At 35.4% G+C, this 19578-nt stretch overlaps 2 protein-coding genes across 3 annotated transcripts; one reads left to right on the top strand and one right to left on the bottom strand.

Moving 5' to 3' along the window:
* Positions 1-5304: 5304 nt before the first annotated feature.
* On the top strand, positions 5305-9831 carry LOC143566373 (O-fucosyltransferase 39-like). 2 transcript variants are annotated; one of them, XM_077053100.1, is made up of 10 exons: positions 5305-5614; positions 6513-6575; positions 6709-6775; positions 7817-7887; positions 8001-8089; positions 8182-8385; positions 8465-8738; positions 8861-9088; positions 9155-9352; positions 9479-9831. In XM_077053100.1, the coding sequence occupies exons 1-10, from the start codon at positions 5507-5509 to the stop codon at positions 9689-9691; spliced, it is 1515 nt and encodes a 504-aa protein (XP_076909215.1). In that variant the 5' UTR covers positions 5305-5506; the 3' UTR covers positions 9692-9831. The 2 variants fall into 2 exon arrangements, with proteins under 2 accessions (XP_076909215.1, XP_076909214.1); XM_077053099.1 differs by having other exon boundaries at positions 5306-5614; positions 6694-6775; positions 9479-9829.
* Positions 9832-9873: 42 nt separating this feature from the next.
* Positions 9874-12696, bottom strand: LOC143566375 (mechanosensitive ion channel protein 2, chloroplastic-like). Its single transcript, XM_077053101.1, has 11 exons — positions 12550-12696; positions 12320-12477; positions 12115-12229; positions 11921-12018; positions 11737-11850; positions 11596-11656; positions 11363-11512; positions 11173-11283; positions 10913-11080; positions 10719-10832; positions 9874-10628 (listed from the first exon to the last, which is right to left on the bottom strand). The coding sequence occupies exons 1-11, from the start codon at positions 12694-12696 to the stop codon at positions 9945-9947; spliced, it is 1920 nt and encodes a 639-aa protein (XP_076909216.1). The 3' UTR covers positions 9874-9944.
* Between the last annotated feature and the right edge of the window lie 6882 nt (positions 12697-19578).

Genomic DNA, 19578 nt, shown 5'->3' with positions numbered 1-19578 from the left:
CAATCTTTGACAAACATGGTTTATTGTTGATTTTTGGATTCACCAAGTATTTTAGAATATATAGTAAAAGAATATTTTAATATTTATTTTTATAAAAATATAAATATAAATAGAATATAAAAGGAAAGTGAATAATTATTGATCTATTACATATTTTGGGATTAATTAAGTTAGTTTTGGAGGGAAAATAATGGTGAGAATTAACCAAAACATGACAAGTGTCCACAATTATTTTACTTTATTAGAATAGGTAGATAAGCTTTGGTGCCGCTAAGTGTCGATTGGGCCACTTGGCGGCACCGTATTGGTCCTTAAATTTTGTTTTAGTTTTAGTTTTAGTTCTGGTACCCTGAAAACATAACGGAAGCTGAACGAATTTGCGTAGACTCACTGCATTTTGTTTTAATTTCGCAACTTTAACCAATGTGACGGAAATCAACCAAATTTGCGTAGACTCACCGCCTCAACTTCGGGGATCGGCAATGCTCGGATCTTCTCAAAACCCGAGTGTTACCGACTGACTCCACTCAATTGATCCACCTCAAATTTTATATGATTTTGTTTTATTTTTGGCTTTTAGTTCCGGTATCATCATAACGCATTTAACAAAAACCGACTGAATTTGCGTCGAATTACTGCACACAACGCCGGAGACCGACAACATTTGCGCCTATCATCGCCCGGGTTTTACCAACATGCTCGGCGCAACACGCCGGGTATAACACTAGTTACAAACAAAAAGAAAAAAAAAGAAAGAAAAAAAATGCACGTATGATTTTATTTTATTTTGATATTTTCGAATTAACCAAGCATAATCTCATATGAATTATGATAATGAAAACGCTTCTCCCAATCTCCTATTGTAACTTCATCTTCGTGTAAGTTTTCTTCCACGAGGGGTTTGCCTTCTTCTATTGCAACTTCCTAAAATCTTTGGTTAGTTTCTTTATTTGAGAAATGGTAGTCCGTCTTTCACAACTAAGTTAATGATATGCTTAATATATTGATTAGGGAAAATTTACCGTCATAAAATAGTTGATATTTGAATTTTAATTTTTGATCTACACTTGTATTAAATGTTAGTGGCTTGTCAGTTTCCAGCTTCTTGCTATGTATGCTTTTTAATGAAACTGATTCAGGCGTTCAAAAAATAATATTTAATCTAAACAGATAACTGTGAAAACCCATAAATACTTGTATATTGTGTATGAAAAATGGTGTTGGGTGCTGTATGCGAGAGAAAGCAAAGACGGTTAAAAACTATATCATGTATCTGTTGCATTTTGTTGAAAGTGGGTAACATAATTGAATCTCTTCTAACAACTAAATGAAAGAATTAAATTTTGAGTTGAACGTAGATTAACGTCCTCATCATCCATTGGTTCCAGCTTTTTCATAGGATTATCATATTTTTCTATATGATGCTATCAATAGCGAAGTTATTGGTAGGGTCTAGTGAGGGTGAGATGTATGCAAATTGTACCTCTTATCTCTAAGGATAAAGATGCTGCTTTCAGTGAGACTCTCGACTCTAGGAAAAACTTGTATGTAAAGCATAAAACCAACAATATATAGTAGCAGCGTGCTAACTATCGATTCAACACCACATAACTATTAATCTACCACCAGCATAGAGTGTCAAGTAAACGTAGATATAATAACTGTTACCATAGCATAAAACAACAGATAGACACAATCGTAGGAAAACACAAGAAGCAAAGTCGGCCTAATGCATACCCTCCCCTATAGATCATTAATTAACACTAATCGTGCGCCTCAATGAACTCCTATATTGGATCATGTCTTCAGAAAGGTGTGAATCTAACACATCATGCCTGATCCGCTCAAAAATTAACAAATTTATTGAATTGAATCAAATGATTCAAGCAAACAATGAATAAAAATGAATTGCAAAACTTATCTATTACTTCTCTTATCATTGTTTTTATGCATTGTACAACCACCTCTTAGGCTCTTAACAATTTTAACAGATTACAAAGGAGGATGTTTATTCTCCTGTCATTGGTAGCTATTTTTGTCAGCAGTAAAAACTTGATGTTAATTCCATATTAGTAAACGTTCATCAATAGCAACTACAACCAACACATTAGTAATAGCTTCAACAACACTAAAACAATAGTAACTATTCAACGGTAACAACTTTCTAGCTAATGATAAATACCAGGGGCGGATGTGGCTTATAATTAGGGGTAACATTTGTTACCCCTCAACTTTTCGTAGGTGGTGTAATTTTTTTCATTTTTTTATGTCGGTTTTCGTATTTCGCTACCTCTGAAAAATATTACATTACCCCCTATATGTTTAAAGACCAACCAATTTAAAAGTTCAAATCAAATAAAACCAAACACATTTATAGCCCAAAGCAATAAAAACAATTAACCTTTTTTTTTCTTTTGTTTGAACGAGAAACATTAAACAGAAACAGACTCAAACAGAAATTGTCTCAATAGAATCATTATTTTTTAAAAGTTTAAATCAAATAAAGTCCAAACAAAGTTTATAGCCCAAAGCAAATAGAAACCATTTTCTTTTGTTTGAACAAAAAACATCAAACAAAATACAGGCTCAACAGAATCATCATTTTGAGATTGAAAATTTTAATAAGGATTTGGATATGCAAATTCAAGAACTTCGAAATAGATTTAGTGAGGTCTCAACTAGTTTGTTAGAAAATATATCAGCTTTGAATTTTGAGATTCGTTTTCCAAGTTTGACATATCTAAAATAGTGGCATTTTTGAAAAAAACATCCGAATGATTTTAGTAATGAAGAAAGGGGGTGCATTTTGGTGATCATACAACCTTTTATCACACTTTAAAAGAAGATGATAAATTTTCCAAATTGGGTGAATGCGTGACTTGCTTGTGTAATGACGGGAACCGGAAAGCACATCACTTTTCCTTTGGTTTATCAAATATTAAAGCTAGCGCTGGTTTTATCGATTGAACCACAACCTTTGAAATATGTTTTTCTAAAATGAAGCTTATCAATACGGGTTTGCGCAAGCGAATGAGTGATGAGTACTTGAACAAAGCATTAATTTGTAGTCGAAAGAGAAACGTTTGATAAAATAAAAGAACAAGGTGTGGCACGATTTCAAGCTTTGAAAAACCGAATAGGAGAAATTTGCACCCGATGCGTTTAAATATATTTATTATCGTGTTTCTATTTTTGTTTTGTTTACATTATATGAAATACAAAAAAAAATGAACGTTACCCCTAAGATTAATGTCTAGATCTGCCACTAATAAATACCTACTTTGCTACTTTCCACTTACCCGGTAAGTATCCTACTAACCACACAAGTTACTCTACTTTAGATAACTTTTTTTGAAAAGCGACATTTCATTAGAAAAACTAGCATGGACGATAACTAATGATACATTAGTAGCAATCATGAACTTAATTATGTTTTTAAATGATGCTTAAACTTCTAAATTGGTATTAACTATTAAATACTCCTCTACTTTGAATTCTATATATTAACATAAACTTATGTTTCTAAACGTTTTCTTTGAAGAAAAAAAAACTTAGATAAATTAATAAGATGAGTTTGTTTTGTTTTGTTTTGTTTTGTATGGGATAAGGAGAGTACATGGTAGGACGAAAACACATGATAGGCGGTGATGGCGATTGGTCACCGAGTCGGTATTCAATGACTAAGCCACTATTCGGCCACTCGAACCTGATCTAACGTTAAATGGCATGCATGGACCCGATGCCCGACAAAACCCAGTGGCTTCCAATCGTTAAAAAAGTTACTACTTTGACGCGGTGACTCGGTTCCTCAATTATTTTGGTACCACTCCTAGTACTACTGCTTACCCACTTCATTTATTGCACATAAATGCCAACACCAACCAAATTGTACCTATCCAAAAACGAACATGAACATAGACACGTACAACAATATGATTTTTTAACTTTTTCTCTTTGGTAATGAAATATCTTTTATTGAGTTTTTAATTGTTTGTGTATTTTAATACTTACCGAAAAGGTTTATTTTAATATGTATTATAAACATCTATACACATATAGATTATTATAGTTTTTCGATGTACACAGTCGTAGGAAACTTGTTAGCATACCCATAATGGTTCCCAAAAAGTGAAAAACATCTTCCCCACGCCGTGCCTCTGCTCAAGCTTGTGCCCTTGATGCTCCAAAAATGTTCTGACGTTTTGGTGTTCTAAGCATTTTTCACTTACGTGAAATAGTGCGTGCCTCCAGTACACATGCCCTTATAAGAAAAGATACGATAGAAAAAAAATTTATAGGGTGGAGCTTATCTAATCTTTTAATTATATCATTTTCCTCTAATATTTAATAAATGAATGAATAAGGTGGTTGTATCATGTGTGATTCAAGATTAAACCCAACCCATTGATACGTGTTTATACGTCTTTTTTACTTTTTTGGTAGTCACAAGAGTTTAGAAATCAAACTTTGAAAATTCTTGTAAAGAATAATGTTTTGGAAATTTGTTCTACAGAATATACATTATTCTTGTCCTTTAATTATATGTTACGGTAACTTAAATAAATCTTTAATTTTGAGGCATTTTTTTATATTAGTATCTTTATTTTATATAGATTAACTCACTTAACCATCAATCCTATTTCTATGAATTTGTTGGAACTGCACATGTTTACCAAGTTTTCAAAAAAAAAAAAAAAAGAAAGAAAAGAAAAGCCAAGGCATTTTATGCTATTTGTCTTATCACGTTTTGGTGTCTATGAGAGGGAAGAAATGACTTAATTTTTAACAGAAAGGCGGTTGTTGTTGTAGTTGGATGTGTTGGGTCTTTTACATCTCGTGTTTGGTGGTTGTAATCGGGTGGTGGCCGGACGATGTCTTGCCCTTGTTTATACATATGTATATAAAATAAAACTTTTAGTTGTTCATTCAAACAAAATTATATTTCTAAATTTACATCTTTATTTATTATAAAACTTGAATTCTCACTATTTAAAGAGAAACACCATCAGCACTAAAACTAGTAACGTATTAAACCATCTAACTACAGAATTCATTAAAAGCTGACATAAAGAATATCAATCTTATAAATGCGGGACTAAATTAAAATAGAAGCATGGTAATAAATTCCATAGTAAATACCTACACCTATATATAAATATTTTACATCAAAGTTTTCTATTAATGAATTACACCAAACGGTGCCTTTTTATAGCCTTTAACTCATCTTGTCCCTCTTTAGAAAACGACATCCACACTCTATTTATACCTTCCTGCCAAATCAATTCATTGCAATTCCACCTGCTCGCTTGTGATTTGTAGCATGTGAATGTGATATATTTTGCCATGTGAGATGATTTAAGATCATATATACACCCAATAACATAACATTTATGACATATACCTCATCTTCATCTTCATCTTCATGTTCTTGACCATTCTTGATATATAGCTTGATACAAAGCACCAGTGCACCACCGCTTCTTTCTCGGCTTTTTACGGTGGCACGATGAAGCTTCACCACTGCAAACACGGCGGAGGGTCACTTTGTGACATGTTAGTGATCATCACTACCCTTTTTGTTCCATTGGGTTATGCTTCTCCTTCATTTTTGTCGGTGAGATTCTTTTTCACAATTTGATAAAATTTGTTGGTATGCTACTTATTTATGTTACACCCTTTTCATGGATAAAAGTTTAGCTGGTTTTGGTGGAGAATTAATTCCATGGATGGTAGAATAAAAAAAAATGATCTTTTTGTGGTATTAATTGCTTTAACTTCAAGTGTTCTTCCTTTCTTGAAACAACAATTTTGTGTCATGTTCTCAAGTAAAGAATATCGGGACGATCTTCATGTATGTTCAAATGATCCTAGATTAATGTGGTCCTAGTAATAATTTTGTATATATTTTTTTTCCTCGTAATTTACCAAATAGACCCTTTTTATACCTCTACAGTGTATATTGGTGATTCATATAATCAAAAGTTTTTTGTTATTATGTTGATAAAAACATTTGGTTTGGTTTTTTGGACAAATTTCGGGGTTGGGGGGTGTGTAAGTGAAATGCATTTATATCTATCATAAAAGAAGTCCGGATTTGACTTTTGAAAGTCAAACGAGTTAAGTTTACCTTTAAATTTGACAATATCAGTAGCATAAGATTTTGTAGATGAAAATCTAAGGGATGCATGGGTGATGATGGTAAGTTTGAATCTTTCCAAAAAAAAAAAAAACAAAAGAAAGACTTGGGTGACAGAGGAAGTAAAATTCCAATTGTAACCACATTAAACATTGTAACAAATTTCTAATATTTTCATGCAATTTTTGTACTTGTAGATTCATTTGCTCTGTAAAATATCATCGATAAATAAACACATGAGCAAATGAATAATCCTTTCGCGGCGTCTAGTAGATTGTCGTATGGTAAAATTCGCATCCATTTATACTAGTTTAAAACATGTCGGTGTTGATGTTTACAATCATCTCATGGCCAAAAACATATGGTCTTTTGGCAGGAACCGGTTGTTACAAAGCCAAGGCACTCGCGTCTATTTAAAAGCGCGTTACAGCAAGTAAATGTGAGTTCCAATTGATCTTGATCACTAACATCCACCTAGTTTAGTAAATAGTAACATATGGTTTCATTTAGGTGTTAGTTATTGTTCTATGCTGATTATCTTTAATTTTTATGTTCAGTTAAATGAACAACAGTCAGATCTATGGACACCTTTGGTCAACCAAGGATGGAAACCCTGTATTGACTCTATTGCAACTTCTTGTAAGTGCATGTTTATGTAATTAGTGAGCAATGAGACGTGTGAATTTTTGGGTCACATATATGCTTTTATTCCCCTAAGCCCGGAATATTCTCATTCTATACGCAAACAATACATATATGATATGTTCTTTCATACCACATTAGCTGAAGTCATTAATTTAGGGCTGTTCACGAGCCGAGCAGAACCGAGCGAAGGCTTGCTCGCTGCTTGGCTCGTTTACAACCGAACCGAACCGAACGGCTGAAATTCGAACCAAGCGAAAAACGAAACGAGCCAAAATCGAACCGAGCATTTTTCGATCGATTATCGAGCGATTTCGAGCATTTTTTTTATTTCTTTTTCACTTTAAAATTTTCAATAAGAAACAAGTTTAAAGACTGTAAATAATATATTTTGTAAACAAATTAATAGTTTTTAGACGAACGTATAATAGGTTGTAAATTTTTAGAAGAAAAAAGTTTAAAGTGAGATGTAATGAACATGTAAACAAACTTTTAGTATTCTGAAAACTTGAATCAAACTAAGAAAACTATAAAATTGACGGAATAGGAAAAATTTAAAAGAGTTTAAAAAATTGTATATTTATATTTTATGTGTGTTGTTATGTATTTATATATTTGTTCATATATAATTATATATAAAATAAATTAAAAATATTCGAGCTGAACCGAACCGAGCAGTCCTTTGCTCGTTGCTTGGCTTGTTTACAAACCGAACCAAATAGAGCGGCTCGTTTACAATCAAGCGAAAAAAACGAGCGAGCATTTTCCGAGCGAGCGGTGAGCGAGTTCGAGCGTCGAGCGGTTTGGACGGCCCTAGTCATTATTGTGGGAAAAAAGTCTGATACACAAGTAAAAGGAGATACACGACTCTCTATCATGTATCTCACGACTAAATTTGTAGTTGACTTTTTTTTACCTTCAAATTCCAGCATAGCTTTATAGGTATGACACACTTTAAGAAAATAGTTCTTTTCATGGTTTCTCTGTTCGAATTTATTTATTTTTTTCAATAATCTGATGGTTATCTCTACTCTGAAGTATCATTGCCGGATTCTTCGGGATACATTCAAGTGTTCCTTGATGGAGGATTGAACCAACAAAGGATGGGGGTACGTCATGTACATTTCGAATTAGAAACTAACAAAGATTATGTTTACACACGCTATTCTTGTCTTAATATTCCAGTTTTCTGATGTTTCTTTTTCTATTATTTCTTTTATAGATATGTGATGCGGTTGCTGTGGCTAAAATACTCAATGCAACTCTTGTAATCCCGTATCTTGAAGTGAATCCAGTTTGGAAAGACACAAGGTTGTCCCTTTGACTTTTGAATGCCAAACTTGTACTTACGAAAAGTATACTAATCATATGAATCCTAACGTGACTTTATCCTGCATTTGCAGCTATTTTGAGGATATTTTTGATGTGGATCACTTTATGAATGTATTGAAGGATGATATATCTATAGTTAGAGAATTACCCGATGAATACACATGGAGCACGAGGGAATATTACGCCTCTGCTATTAGATCAACTCGTGTTAAAAATGCACCACTTCACGCTTCAGCAAATTGGTATCTTGAACATGTTTCTCCGGTTCTTGAGAGGTCAGAATATATGTTTGACTTTTGACTGCACTAAAACATTTAATTAAATATCATCTAAACTTTAATCGCACTTGGTTAGTTACGGGATAGCTGCAATATCCCCATTTTCTCACCGTTTAGCTTTTAACAACATGCCGGTGGACATCCAAAGGTTACGTTGCAAAGTCAACTTTGAAGCTTTGACTTTTGTTCCCCATGTTAGAGATCTTGGAGATTTGCTGGTCAACCGTCTCAGGTTTTGTGTTGTTCAAAGTGATGATGCAACTGGCACCGAGTATCTTAAACAGGTAGTCGACACAAAAGGCATAAAGGGTGCAGGAAAATTCGTTGCCCTGCACCTACGGTTCGACAAGGTACATCATATTTGACTTTCAAGGTCAAATGGACTAATAATAATCTGGACCAGTAAATATCAATATCAACTATGGATTGGAAACAATACGTTTGACCATAAAAGTCAAATATGAACTTTCAGGATATGGCTGCACATTCAGCATGTGACTTTGGTGGAGGTAAAGCAGAGAAGAAGGCTCTGGCTAGATACCGTAAAGCAATATGGCAAGGACGGGTCTTGAACTCACGGTTCACCAATGAAGAATTAAGAAACCAGGGTCGTTGCCCATTGACACCCGAAGAGATTGGTTTACTGTTGACTGCTTTGGGCTTTGAAAATAATACTCGCTTGTACCTTGCTTCTCACAAGGTAAATCTATATTTTAACCAAATTCCATCCTGAAAAAAGTCAATAATTTAACTTTTGAGCATACAGGTGTACGGTGGTGAAGCTAGGATCTCAGCTTTAAGAAAACTTTTTCCAAATATTGAAGATAAAAAGAGCCTCGCTTCTGCAGTTGAACGGGCTCAAATAAACGGGAAAGCTTCTTTATCTGCCGCTGTTGATTATTATGTCAGCATGCATAGTGACATCTTCATCTCTGCTTCACCCGGCAATATGCACAATGCAATGGTACGCACGCATACATTTAAGCCTTGAAAACGGGCAGGTGAAATTGTGTAACGGGTCAAAGCAGGTTAGTGTCGCATTAATGGGTGTTTGAATTATTTAGTAACAGAAAATCTTGAATTATGTCAGGTGGGACACAGAACCTATCTGAATTTGAAGACAATAAGACCAAACATGGCGTTATTAGGGCAGCTTTTTATGAACCAAAGCATGAACTGGTCAGATTTTCAAGCAGCAGTGGTTAAAGGGCGGAGAAACCGGGCAGGCAAGATCAAGATGCGAGAAGATAAACAATCGATATACACATATCCGGTTCCTGATTGTGTTTGTCAACAAGATTAAGTTGGAGAACACTATTTGTCAAATTAAACAGCACATCATATGGTGGTTGTGGTAGTTATGATTATAATAAGTAATGCGATTTAGATTTGATCTCTCCTATGTTGTTGCAGTTGTTAAGACACATAATGACATAATTTGTTACTAAAATAAACTGATGGGTCCAATAATTTGAACTCTGGATCATTGCTTAAAATGAATCATCCAATGTGTACACTACTATGCAAAATCAAACAGCATACCTAAAACTGCTTTACTAGTTGGCGCTCTTTGAGCTAAGGGTATTTCCGTCTTTCTTATCCTTATCTGATGACGTGGATCCTTTGGCGCTACCGCTTTTAGTCAACTCCTTGACTTCAGGTGAAGCAGTATCCATTCCCTCTTCAATAGGAAGAGTTCTTCTAGAACCATCCAATGCAACACCTAGGACTATGTTTTCTTCCATTGCAGCCGGTCGTGTTGCCTTTTGTTCGGTTACGCTATCGCTTTCAACCGCTTCTTTGCTTGGTCTCCCATCATCTAAATTTTTATCTGGATTTGGCTTCTTGTCTTTTGCATCAGAACTTGTTTTCTTATCAGTGGTGGTTTTTACATCAGAAGCTGATGGAACACCTGCACTTTTCACTTCAGTCTTGCTATTTAACTTGGTGGAAGATTTGTTGTTTTGACCTTTTGACTTATCTTCTGAGTTGACTTTGTAATTGGGTTCCATTAACAGCAAGGGGCGATGTGGAGGTGCTCGACCACGAGTAAACGTTGAATCTGAAAAGGGATAGCTGTCCAAATCAGAGTCGTTATACACCTTCTGAACCGTACGGATCGGTGTTGCGAGTCGAGCCCGGTGATGACTAATCACCCTCAGAAGATCCAGCAAGATAGCTTCCTTCACACACAAGTACTCTTCATGATGAGGAGTTTTAACAAAGCATGAGATCAGAATCTGCATACCAGATATTATAACAAGTGAAAATTAAATAATGATTATAATCAAGATAACTAAGCAGAAAACACATGAAAAAATATGACCAACCATAAGGGATTGATTTTCAGGGTCAACGTTTTCAAGGAAAACCCTCCTATGCAATCTCTGTTGTTCCACTTGAGGATTCTTTGCTAATACTTTTCGCATATCAGCTACAATAATCTGAAAAAATAAGAAGCTAAATAACCTTGATAGCCAAGAGAAAAAGATATTAAATTACAAATGATGAATCGGGTACTTACATTGATCTTATTAACATCTAAATGACTTATAGCTAGATGAGTTTTAATCCGCCAGTGAGTCTTCTGAGTCATATTTCTCACTACATTCATGGTAAACTTGTGATTTGGAATATGAATAGCTTCACGATCTTCGCCTCTTATAATTGTAGGTGACCACCACCCAACATGCTACGCATGAAAAAAAAACCCAAAGAACATTAAAATGAACATATGCAAGTTGTATCTTGTAATGTCTTGTAAAAAAAACAAAAAAAACAAACCTCTACAGTTCCGGATACTTCATAGCCTTCAATCTTTGCTTTGATCCACTCGTTTGCGACAAATGGACGTGTTGCATGAATCATAACACTTGAAAGAAAATTTGTGAAAATCTACATTTAGAGGTAACTTAATGAATATCTTTTCATGAATATATTAACTAACGAATTCATAATATGTATAGTTGTATACCTCGCGGCCAGCAAGTGTGAGCAAAACAGTCCCGAGACCACCTGCAGTTAACCATTTCTGTGTAGAAAAACCTAACAGCTCCATGAAAAGTGATACAGCTGCAACCCATACTGCAGTATATACAGCTTTGCCAGCAAACTGGAATCCCATCTGCCAACAGAACGAAAGAAAATTAACACACTATTAAACAAAAAGGTTATTAATCTCATTAAAAGCATTGACAAGGAACAAACATTTCTTGTATCAGTAGCATCACTTGTCTGCATGAAAAAGTTCTGTGTTTGTTGGATTGCACTGTGTTAAAGATTTAAGCAAAGGATTAGTTAAAACAAAGAAACCCTTAAATCAGTAGCAAATCAAAACAGACAATATACCTGGATAAACAGTAAGCAAGTGCAAGGACAGATGATAATGATTTCACAAACGTTAATAACCGACTTTTAACAATCTGGCTAGCTTCAGACGGCAGGACAATTGGATCTAATGCTCTGCGTAACACTAGATGCCATTAATATCATATTGGAGTTAGTTAACGTGCATAAATGTCATAAAATAAACCTGCAGATTAGTATGGCTCCGGTCCATAACAGCAAAGGCTGAAGATAAGAAGTCATAATATAATGAGAATTACTTTTTCCCCAACTCCCATCGCTCTTCTGCAAATTTTGAAATTAAATTCAAACAGAATAACAAAAAAATAACTGAAAAGCCAGAAAATTTGAATGAAGATGAGAGAAAAAAAAGGTACACACATGAAGAAAAGTTTTTCTGGTTTGGCGCATTAGTGGCCCGAGGCCCCATACAGCAAAGACAACAAGACCAACCGCTGGAAGTAGCTTCAATATTATAGGTTTACCTTGCAAACCACTGCAAAAAGTTTTAACACAATTATAAGCACGTATAATAAGCTGTCTGTTATAATATATTTTCCGTGAAACTAATCAATAAATGTTTCACCTTGATAAAGCAAGAGCAGCATTCTTGACAGCAGAAGCTGAAAACGCTTGAGCTGGATTAAGTGAGCAATTGCACTTAACTACGTTAAATCTATCGGGATTTATGGTTAACGGTCGGTGTAACCGAACTGAAAGCTTCATACCAAAGGAATCTTGTAGCTGCGAGAGAAAACATATATCAGTGGTATTTACGTCACATCCCAGATAAATTCAACCTTAAATGAACCATACCGAAGCAAGTGACGACAGGCTGTTAATATGTAACTTGCTGTTTCCAGTCAAACCATGTCGCGTATATATCATAAGCTTGTTGTACCCCTGGTTCTTGTAAATCCCCCATTTGTGAGAGAAATTCAAAGAACCAGTCATAGCCATCATATGATGAAAATGCAGTTACAACATTCAGAATACAAATCGGCAGCAGACGTCTTGTTCGACAGCCTCGCCTATGCTACTGGCAGAAACAAATACCATACTAATAAGTTACTTGTAAACATAATCAACATCAGTTTAAAACAGAATAAAGAAACATCATTTGCAACAATTAGGAATTAACAGCTGGCAGACTATCTAATTATCTATATTAAATCAGAAAAATCACGAATAAACACAAAGCAAACCCTAGAAATTACTTTTATTATTTTTAATAGATTTAGGGCGATTACTTGCTTGTTGCAAACGCTAACTATAACTAAAATCTGGAAGATTATTAATATTATTATAAAAATAAAATGAAAGAAGAAATGAATGACCTGTTTGGCGCGCCAACGGAGACTAGAGGAACGGTGGTTGTTTTTGACGAAGATCGTTCCTCTCTTTCTTTCTTTTTTATGATTTGGCCCCACTCCGGCCTACATCATTAGTTTGGGTTTATTATGTGACTACTTTTTTATTTTTAAAATATCACTTATAAACTAGTACTTTAAACTTGTTGCATTGCGGACGACACACTATTTAGACACTAGTATACACGGCCTTAATAGGTATCATGCATGGTTTTAATAGGTTCGTATACTAAACAGGTATACATAAATCGATCTGTTAATTTCACGTCTAAACAGGTAAAATACTTATTACATATCACGCACTTGGCTAGATTTTTTTTATAACTAAAAATATAATAATATAATACGTATTGTACCATAACTACTTAACCCCAATTCTTTTTACACCCTTACCATGCCATCGTCCGTCCATTGACAATTGTAGCGGCGCACCCACTGCCACGTCAGGTCTCCCTCTTGATGTGTGGGTTAAAGAACGTTCTTTAATGTTTAAATATCGTGCGTTTTAATCGTTTATATATATTGAACACACGTACTTTGGTTGGTTTTATGATTGCAGATGTTTTGAGCTTAAATAAACTAATTTGGAGCATTTAGGAAGGTGAGGAATCAAGTTACGGTTAAAAGGAAACGAACAGGGGCTCAGAAAGGCATTCAGGCATCAAGAAAATGAAAAAAATGAAGAGTTAGTGCTGAAGCCACCATAAGCTACGATGGCTCCACCGTAGCTTACGGTGGAGACTGGACTTGGGCTAGGTTTAAAAAAGCGCACCTGAGGCGAGTCGAGGCGAGAGGCGACCTAAGGCAAGGGCTTCTTTGCTTTAGGCTAGTCAAGGCGAGCAATATTTAAAAGGCGAGCCTGAGGTGAGATTTTTAGGCAAAAAGCGACCTAAGGCGAAGTTGAGGCGCTCGCCTTTTGTACACAAGTGGTTTTTAAGCTTCTAAATGTTGTACAACATGCTTTTTAGGTTGTAGTTGTAGATAGTTCATATATTAAGTCATATTTAATGGTTAAATATAGCTACATTATGGGTTGGGATGCTAAAAACCCACGATATATACATATATAAAAATTATATAAGCATGTTCGCCTCATGTACAAAAAACACTCGCTTTTGCGCCTGGCGCTTCACTTTTCTGTTTTAAACTTCGTCGCTTTTCTTCGCTTTCGCTTTTTAATACCAAGGACCCGGGTGCTACAATCATACTGTAAGACAGAGGCCGAGTGTTGTAAGCTACAACAGCCTTGCCGTAAGCTACGGTGGGCCTGATGCAAAGAGGCCGTTTTGGATTTTTTTTCCTTCCACATTTAAGCTCGGTTAAACCCTAGGTCGAATATCCTTCACACCCTATGTAACATTCGTTACTTTTCAAACCCGAAAACCCGACCCATTTTAAATTTTCGATTGAAGACCAATTACCCACACCCACTACACCCTACCATTCTCACCCATCTACAACCCAAATTACACCCCAAATTAACAACCCCATAAAACCCAACAGCCCTCTATTACCCACACCATTACTTGTTCCAACCCCAAATCCATCTGAAAACCAAACACACCCTCCGACCCCTCCACCCACAAACCAAACACCATCAACTTCAGCCCAATTCCCCCCAACGGCCCAACAATCCCCATCCACCCAAACCGAAACCCAATCCTCATCCTCTTCTCAATCCGAAAGTCAACCCACAAACACACACTCCATGCAAACTCGGTCCAAAAATGGCATCTTTAAACCCAAGCATTCTGTAAATCTTGCTCATCATTATCATTATGCTCTTTTCTCTAGCCATGTTCCAAAAGGAATCAAAACCCCTCTCAAAGACCCTAAATGGGTCAAAGCCATGCACAATGAAATTGATGCCTTACATGATAGCCACACTTGGACTCTCGTTCCACGTCCAACCAACACCAACATCATTGGTTCAAAATGGATTTATCGAATCAAATACAAATCCGATGGATCCATCGATCGCTACAAAGCGAGACTTGTAGCCCAAGGATTCTCTCAAATACCGGGTGTCGATTTCTCACACACATTTAGTCCGGTTGTAAAATCCTCCACCATTCGAGTTGTTCTAACTCTCGCAACCATTAATCAGTGGAAATTAAGACAACTTGACGTCAACAATGCTTTCTTAAATGGTAATCTCAATGAAACCGTTTTCATAGAACAACCTTCGGGTTTTGAAGACCCCAAACAACCAACCCATGTGTGCAAACTAAATCGTGCTTTATACGGTCTAAAGCAAGCACCAAGGGCTTGGTTTCAAAGTCTACACACTTTTCTCATTGCTCTTGGTTTTCAAAATAGTAGAGCCGATCCATCATTGTTTATTTACAATAATCACGGAATTTTAACTTATCTCCTTGTCTATGTAGACGACATCGTTGTAACGGGAAACAACGAAAAATTTATTAACATGTTTACATCTCGTCTACACATGGAGTTCAAAATAAAAGATCTCGGCCTACTAAATTTTTTTCTTGGCTTGGAAGTTACTCATAATTATTCCGGTCTCTTTCTAAACCAATCCAAATATGCTTACGACATTTTATCTCGTGCGGGTCTTCTTGACTCAAAACCCGTTTCCACTCCTCTAACATCAAAAGATGTTTTCATCACCCAAGGACAACCATTTCATGATCCTACCCTCTACCGATCTCTCGTAGGCGCTCTGCAATATCTCACAATCACTCGTCCTGACCTCTCATACGCCGTTAATCAAGCTAGTCAATTTCTTCAACAACCCACCACCACTCACTTTCAATTAGTCAAAAGAATTCTTCGATATGTCAAAGGCACATTATCTTATGGTTTAACTTTTGATCGACTACCTAACACTGTTTTGCTAGGTTTTTCTGATGCAGATTGGGCACGATGTCTAGACACTAGAAGATCCACTTATGGCTACTGCATTTACTTGGGAGGAAACTTAGTGTCTTGGAGTGCAAAGAAACAACCCATCGTTTCTCGCTCAAGCTGTGAATCCGAATATAGGGCGATGGCTAACACCGCTGCAGAAATAATTTGGTTGACACATCTACTACGTGAGTTTCATGCTTTGCCTCAAACGCGCCCAACCTTATTATGCGATAACAAGAGTGCTTTGTTCATAAGCCAAAATCCTATCTCACACAAACGAGCAAAACACATTGATATATATATATATATATATATATATATATATATATATATATTATTAATAATCTCTCGAGTAATTTTATGAGATAATCGTCATTTTATTTGTATACGCATACGCATTCTTTAAACCGAACAGCTTTGTCGTTTCATTGAATTCGTGTATATCGTACATCATTAATATTTCAAATCTCGATGATTTACGTTCACTGATTGTTCATTTTCTATTCGTTTGTCCAATTCATGAAACTCCGGGATTTAATTAAACGATCTTCAGATAATACGAGTATAATATAACAAATTGATCCAAATATATTTCACTTATAAAACAATTGAAAGTTCGGGATCCAAATTATTTTAACCTTTTGATCTTAAAACATTTCAAACTACAAGGTTCATTTGGTAATTTGTTTTTTGTTTTAATATATTCTTAGGGATAATTTGTGTAAAATATTCAAAATAATAATAATTAATAAATTAGCCAACCTAGCTACCCAGCCCCCCGTTTTCCCGATGAGGCAGATTCCGGCAAGGCCGTAAAATCCGGCGACGGCTCCGACGACTTGTAAACAACCCTTAATCCTCGTTCTTTGACCCGCTTGCTTAGTATAACGTATTTAGACGAACCATAATCAACCTTTTAATTTCGTTTTAACGACCAATTAACCCCCCCCCCAACCGTCGCATATTAGCCGAACATCAAGGTAAACCCAATTACGGCGGGCATGGGGCTCCCCCACCGCGCGGCGCTCCGGCCAAGGGTAGGATGTTTCACTTTTTTTGTCAATATCAGTCCTTGTATTTTCATAAATGTCCATTTCTTGTTCATTTTTAAAGTTAAATCAAAACATGAACATATTTGGACATTTATGAAAATACAAGGGCTAATATTGAAAACAAAAGTGAAACATCCTACCCTTGGCCGGAGCGCTGCGCGCCTCCATGACATGTCTGCACAGATCGTTTACTTGTTAATTGTTTCCTACTTTGTGTTTCGCTTATTTTAGGACATAATCGAGTGAATTAAGCCCCAAGAAATCCCCCAAAGCCTAGATACATGTCTATATACCTTAAACCTTTTCCAAGAACGAAATCCTCTTGTTATTTTAATGCTTTGATCATTAAAGGCTCATTCGGTTTCTTAAACGAGTAAGTTACCATATTTAGTTCGATTTAGTGTATCCTATATAAACATATCATTATTTCTCTGCCACAAATCATCCCTAAACCCTAATATATTATTCTCAGACGTCGCCATCCTCTGCCCCTCATCAAACTCTTCGGTTTTCGCATTATTGTTGAAGATATGCGCATACACGGTTGACTTTGCTTGCTTTAGGATCTTTGACTCTTCGTTTTTCTTGATCCTTTTACTTTCCGGGTAAGTTGTAAACATAGGAATCGTTCATATACATTCCCTAGTCAATAACCTTCAATCAATTTCTGAAATTGAAGGTTGTTGACTGGTCAATTCGTTTAAAACTCGTTAAAGGGTAAAACAGTCAACTAGTTTGACTTAACGTTTTCTCATACTTCTGGTCGGATTCAATATTCGGTCCAGAAGACTTTTATTCTTGTAACAAAATTTTAAGACTACTGACCAAAACCTAACTTCCGACTCGCTGTTCGAATTCTGGTCAGTACCAGCTCGCTTAAACGTTTAATTCAACATAACTAGAGTTCTACTCATCCGTTTGGATTGATTCCAGCGGCATTAAGTTTGTTTTTCTTTATATTATTATATCCTAAAGTCTCAGATTCTGATCGTTTATAACATTTGACGTGTAGTGGACGACTCGCTTATTCGTTAGCTCGTTTAATTGCATTTACTAATCGTTTGACATTAATCTAAGGTGAGTTTTATCATTCCCCTATTTTACTCAATTTTCACAACGTTTTGGGGACATATGCGTATATCATACTATATATATATATCAAAAATAGCAAACGTGTAATTGTGAGTGATTAATCAAATATACTTGTTATTTGCTTGCTTGTTTATCTACACATTCGTTTGACATATCCCCTTATGGAGGGTTCTCATTGACTAACACCCAATTCGCTTGGAAACGGTCCTATTATTATTTGTTCATGGTTGATTTACAGGCGCCCGATTCGCTTGGCAATAGTTTAATCAACACCTTATTTGCTCATGGTTTGATTTCATTACCGCATTTATTACGTTTTGCTTATTTATATTATTTATTATATTAACATTATTTTATTGCAAAACTGGTGGTAAACTCACTCAACATGTGTTGTTGACAAACTTTGTTTTCTACGCATATGCAGGTTGCTTGAAGTTGAAGTATAGACACTTAGAAAGACCTTGGGGTTATAATGAAGACAAACATGGATTTAACTCGTTATATTTATTTACTTGAATAGCTTTGTTGTATTTGGATATTGTGTGTATTCTTTGAATAAAATAATTAATTAGATATTGTCACTTATATTCATGATAGTATCTTCGAGCTGTGAGCAATTGGATCACACCCCGGCATTTCCGCCTTAGGTTGGGGTGTTGCAAATAAAACTTAAAGGGTATAAATTGAAAATAATTTCTTAGTTACTTATAAATTCTTGATTTTAATTAATGATAAAGATCTAAAATGGTTTCGGGTCGGATTATACGCAAACGAATACGGGTTTGAAAAATCCGAGATGTTACAAATATAAATCGTTAAAATCCGTTAAAGTTTAAATACAATATTTTAATGCCATAAAATCCATAGAATATATCAATATCCCTTTTAATTTAGTTATAAAATTAATTATGCAATCCGGTTAGTTAGATTTTTGTTTTGTTTTCAATTATAGTTCGTGAAGTTTAGTTGGTTTGATTTCGTTAGCGCGCTTTCGCTTTCTATATTACAAGATTGTCTTCAACTTCGAGGTGAGTTTCTCACACCCCCTTTTTAACGTTTTTACATTTTGGGGATAGTACGCATATCCTATACAAACGATTATTTACTTTGTTTATTCAAACTACAATTCACATTATGGATTTGTGTTTACTTGCTTATGTGCATTGTGCTATCCGAGTACGTTGGTTTTCCCCAACTGGAAAGGACCTTATGTGCGTTGTGCTATCCGAGTACGTTGATCGGGCTCAACTAGAAAGGACCTTGCGTGTGTTGTGCGATATCCCGAGTACGTTCGTTGTTACCAATTGGAAAGGACTTTACTTGCGTTGTTACACGGTTCATAGAATTGTATGATTTTTATGTCTTATATCAAACTGTGATTATTCTCACCAACTACTTGTAGTTGACTGTTTATTTTGTATGCATGTTACATGTGCTGTGATTAGAGGTTGATTACAAAG

Source organism: Bidens hawaiensis, unplaced genomic scaffold, assembly GCF_021521415.1.
Source record: "Bidens hawaiensis isolate Kalapana, Puna unplaced genomic scaffold, B.hawaiensis_p1.1 tig00022875_1, whole genome shotgun sequence".
Classification (NCBI taxonomy): domain Eukaryota; kingdom Viridiplantae; phylum Streptophyta; class Magnoliopsida; order Asterales; family Asteraceae; genus Bidens; species Bidens hawaiensis.
The sequence above is the reverse complement of the archived record's forward strand: the minus strand, read 5'-3'. Positions and strand labels throughout refer to the sequence as shown.

Bases quoted from the DNA above. Each gene is read 5' to 3' on its own strand.
- LOC143566375 (XM_077053101.1), bottom strand. From the start codon at position 12,696: ATGATGGCTATGACTGGTTCTTTGAATTTCTCTCACAAATGGGGGATT. The intron at 12,478-12,549 runs GTATGGTTCATT...TTTCTCTCGCAG, and splicing joins GCCTGTCGTCACTTGCTTCG to CTACAAGATTCCTTTGGTAT. The intron at 12,230-12,319 runs GTGAAACATTTA...AACTTTTTGCAG, and splicing joins GCTGCTCTTGCTTTATCAAG to TGGTTTGCAAGGTAAACCTA.
- LOC143566373 (XM_077053099.1), top strand. From the start codon at position 5,507: ATGAAGCTTCACCACTGCAAACACGGCGGAGGGTCACTTTGTGACATG. The intron at 5,615-6,512 runs GTGAGATTCTTT...GTCTTTTGGCAG, and splicing joins CTTCTCCTTCATTTTTGTCG to GAACCGGTTGTTACAAAGCC. The intron at 8,386-8,464 runs GTCAGAATATAT...GCACTTGGTTAG, and splicing joins GTTTCTCCGGTTCTTGAGAG to TTACGGGATAGCTGCAATAT.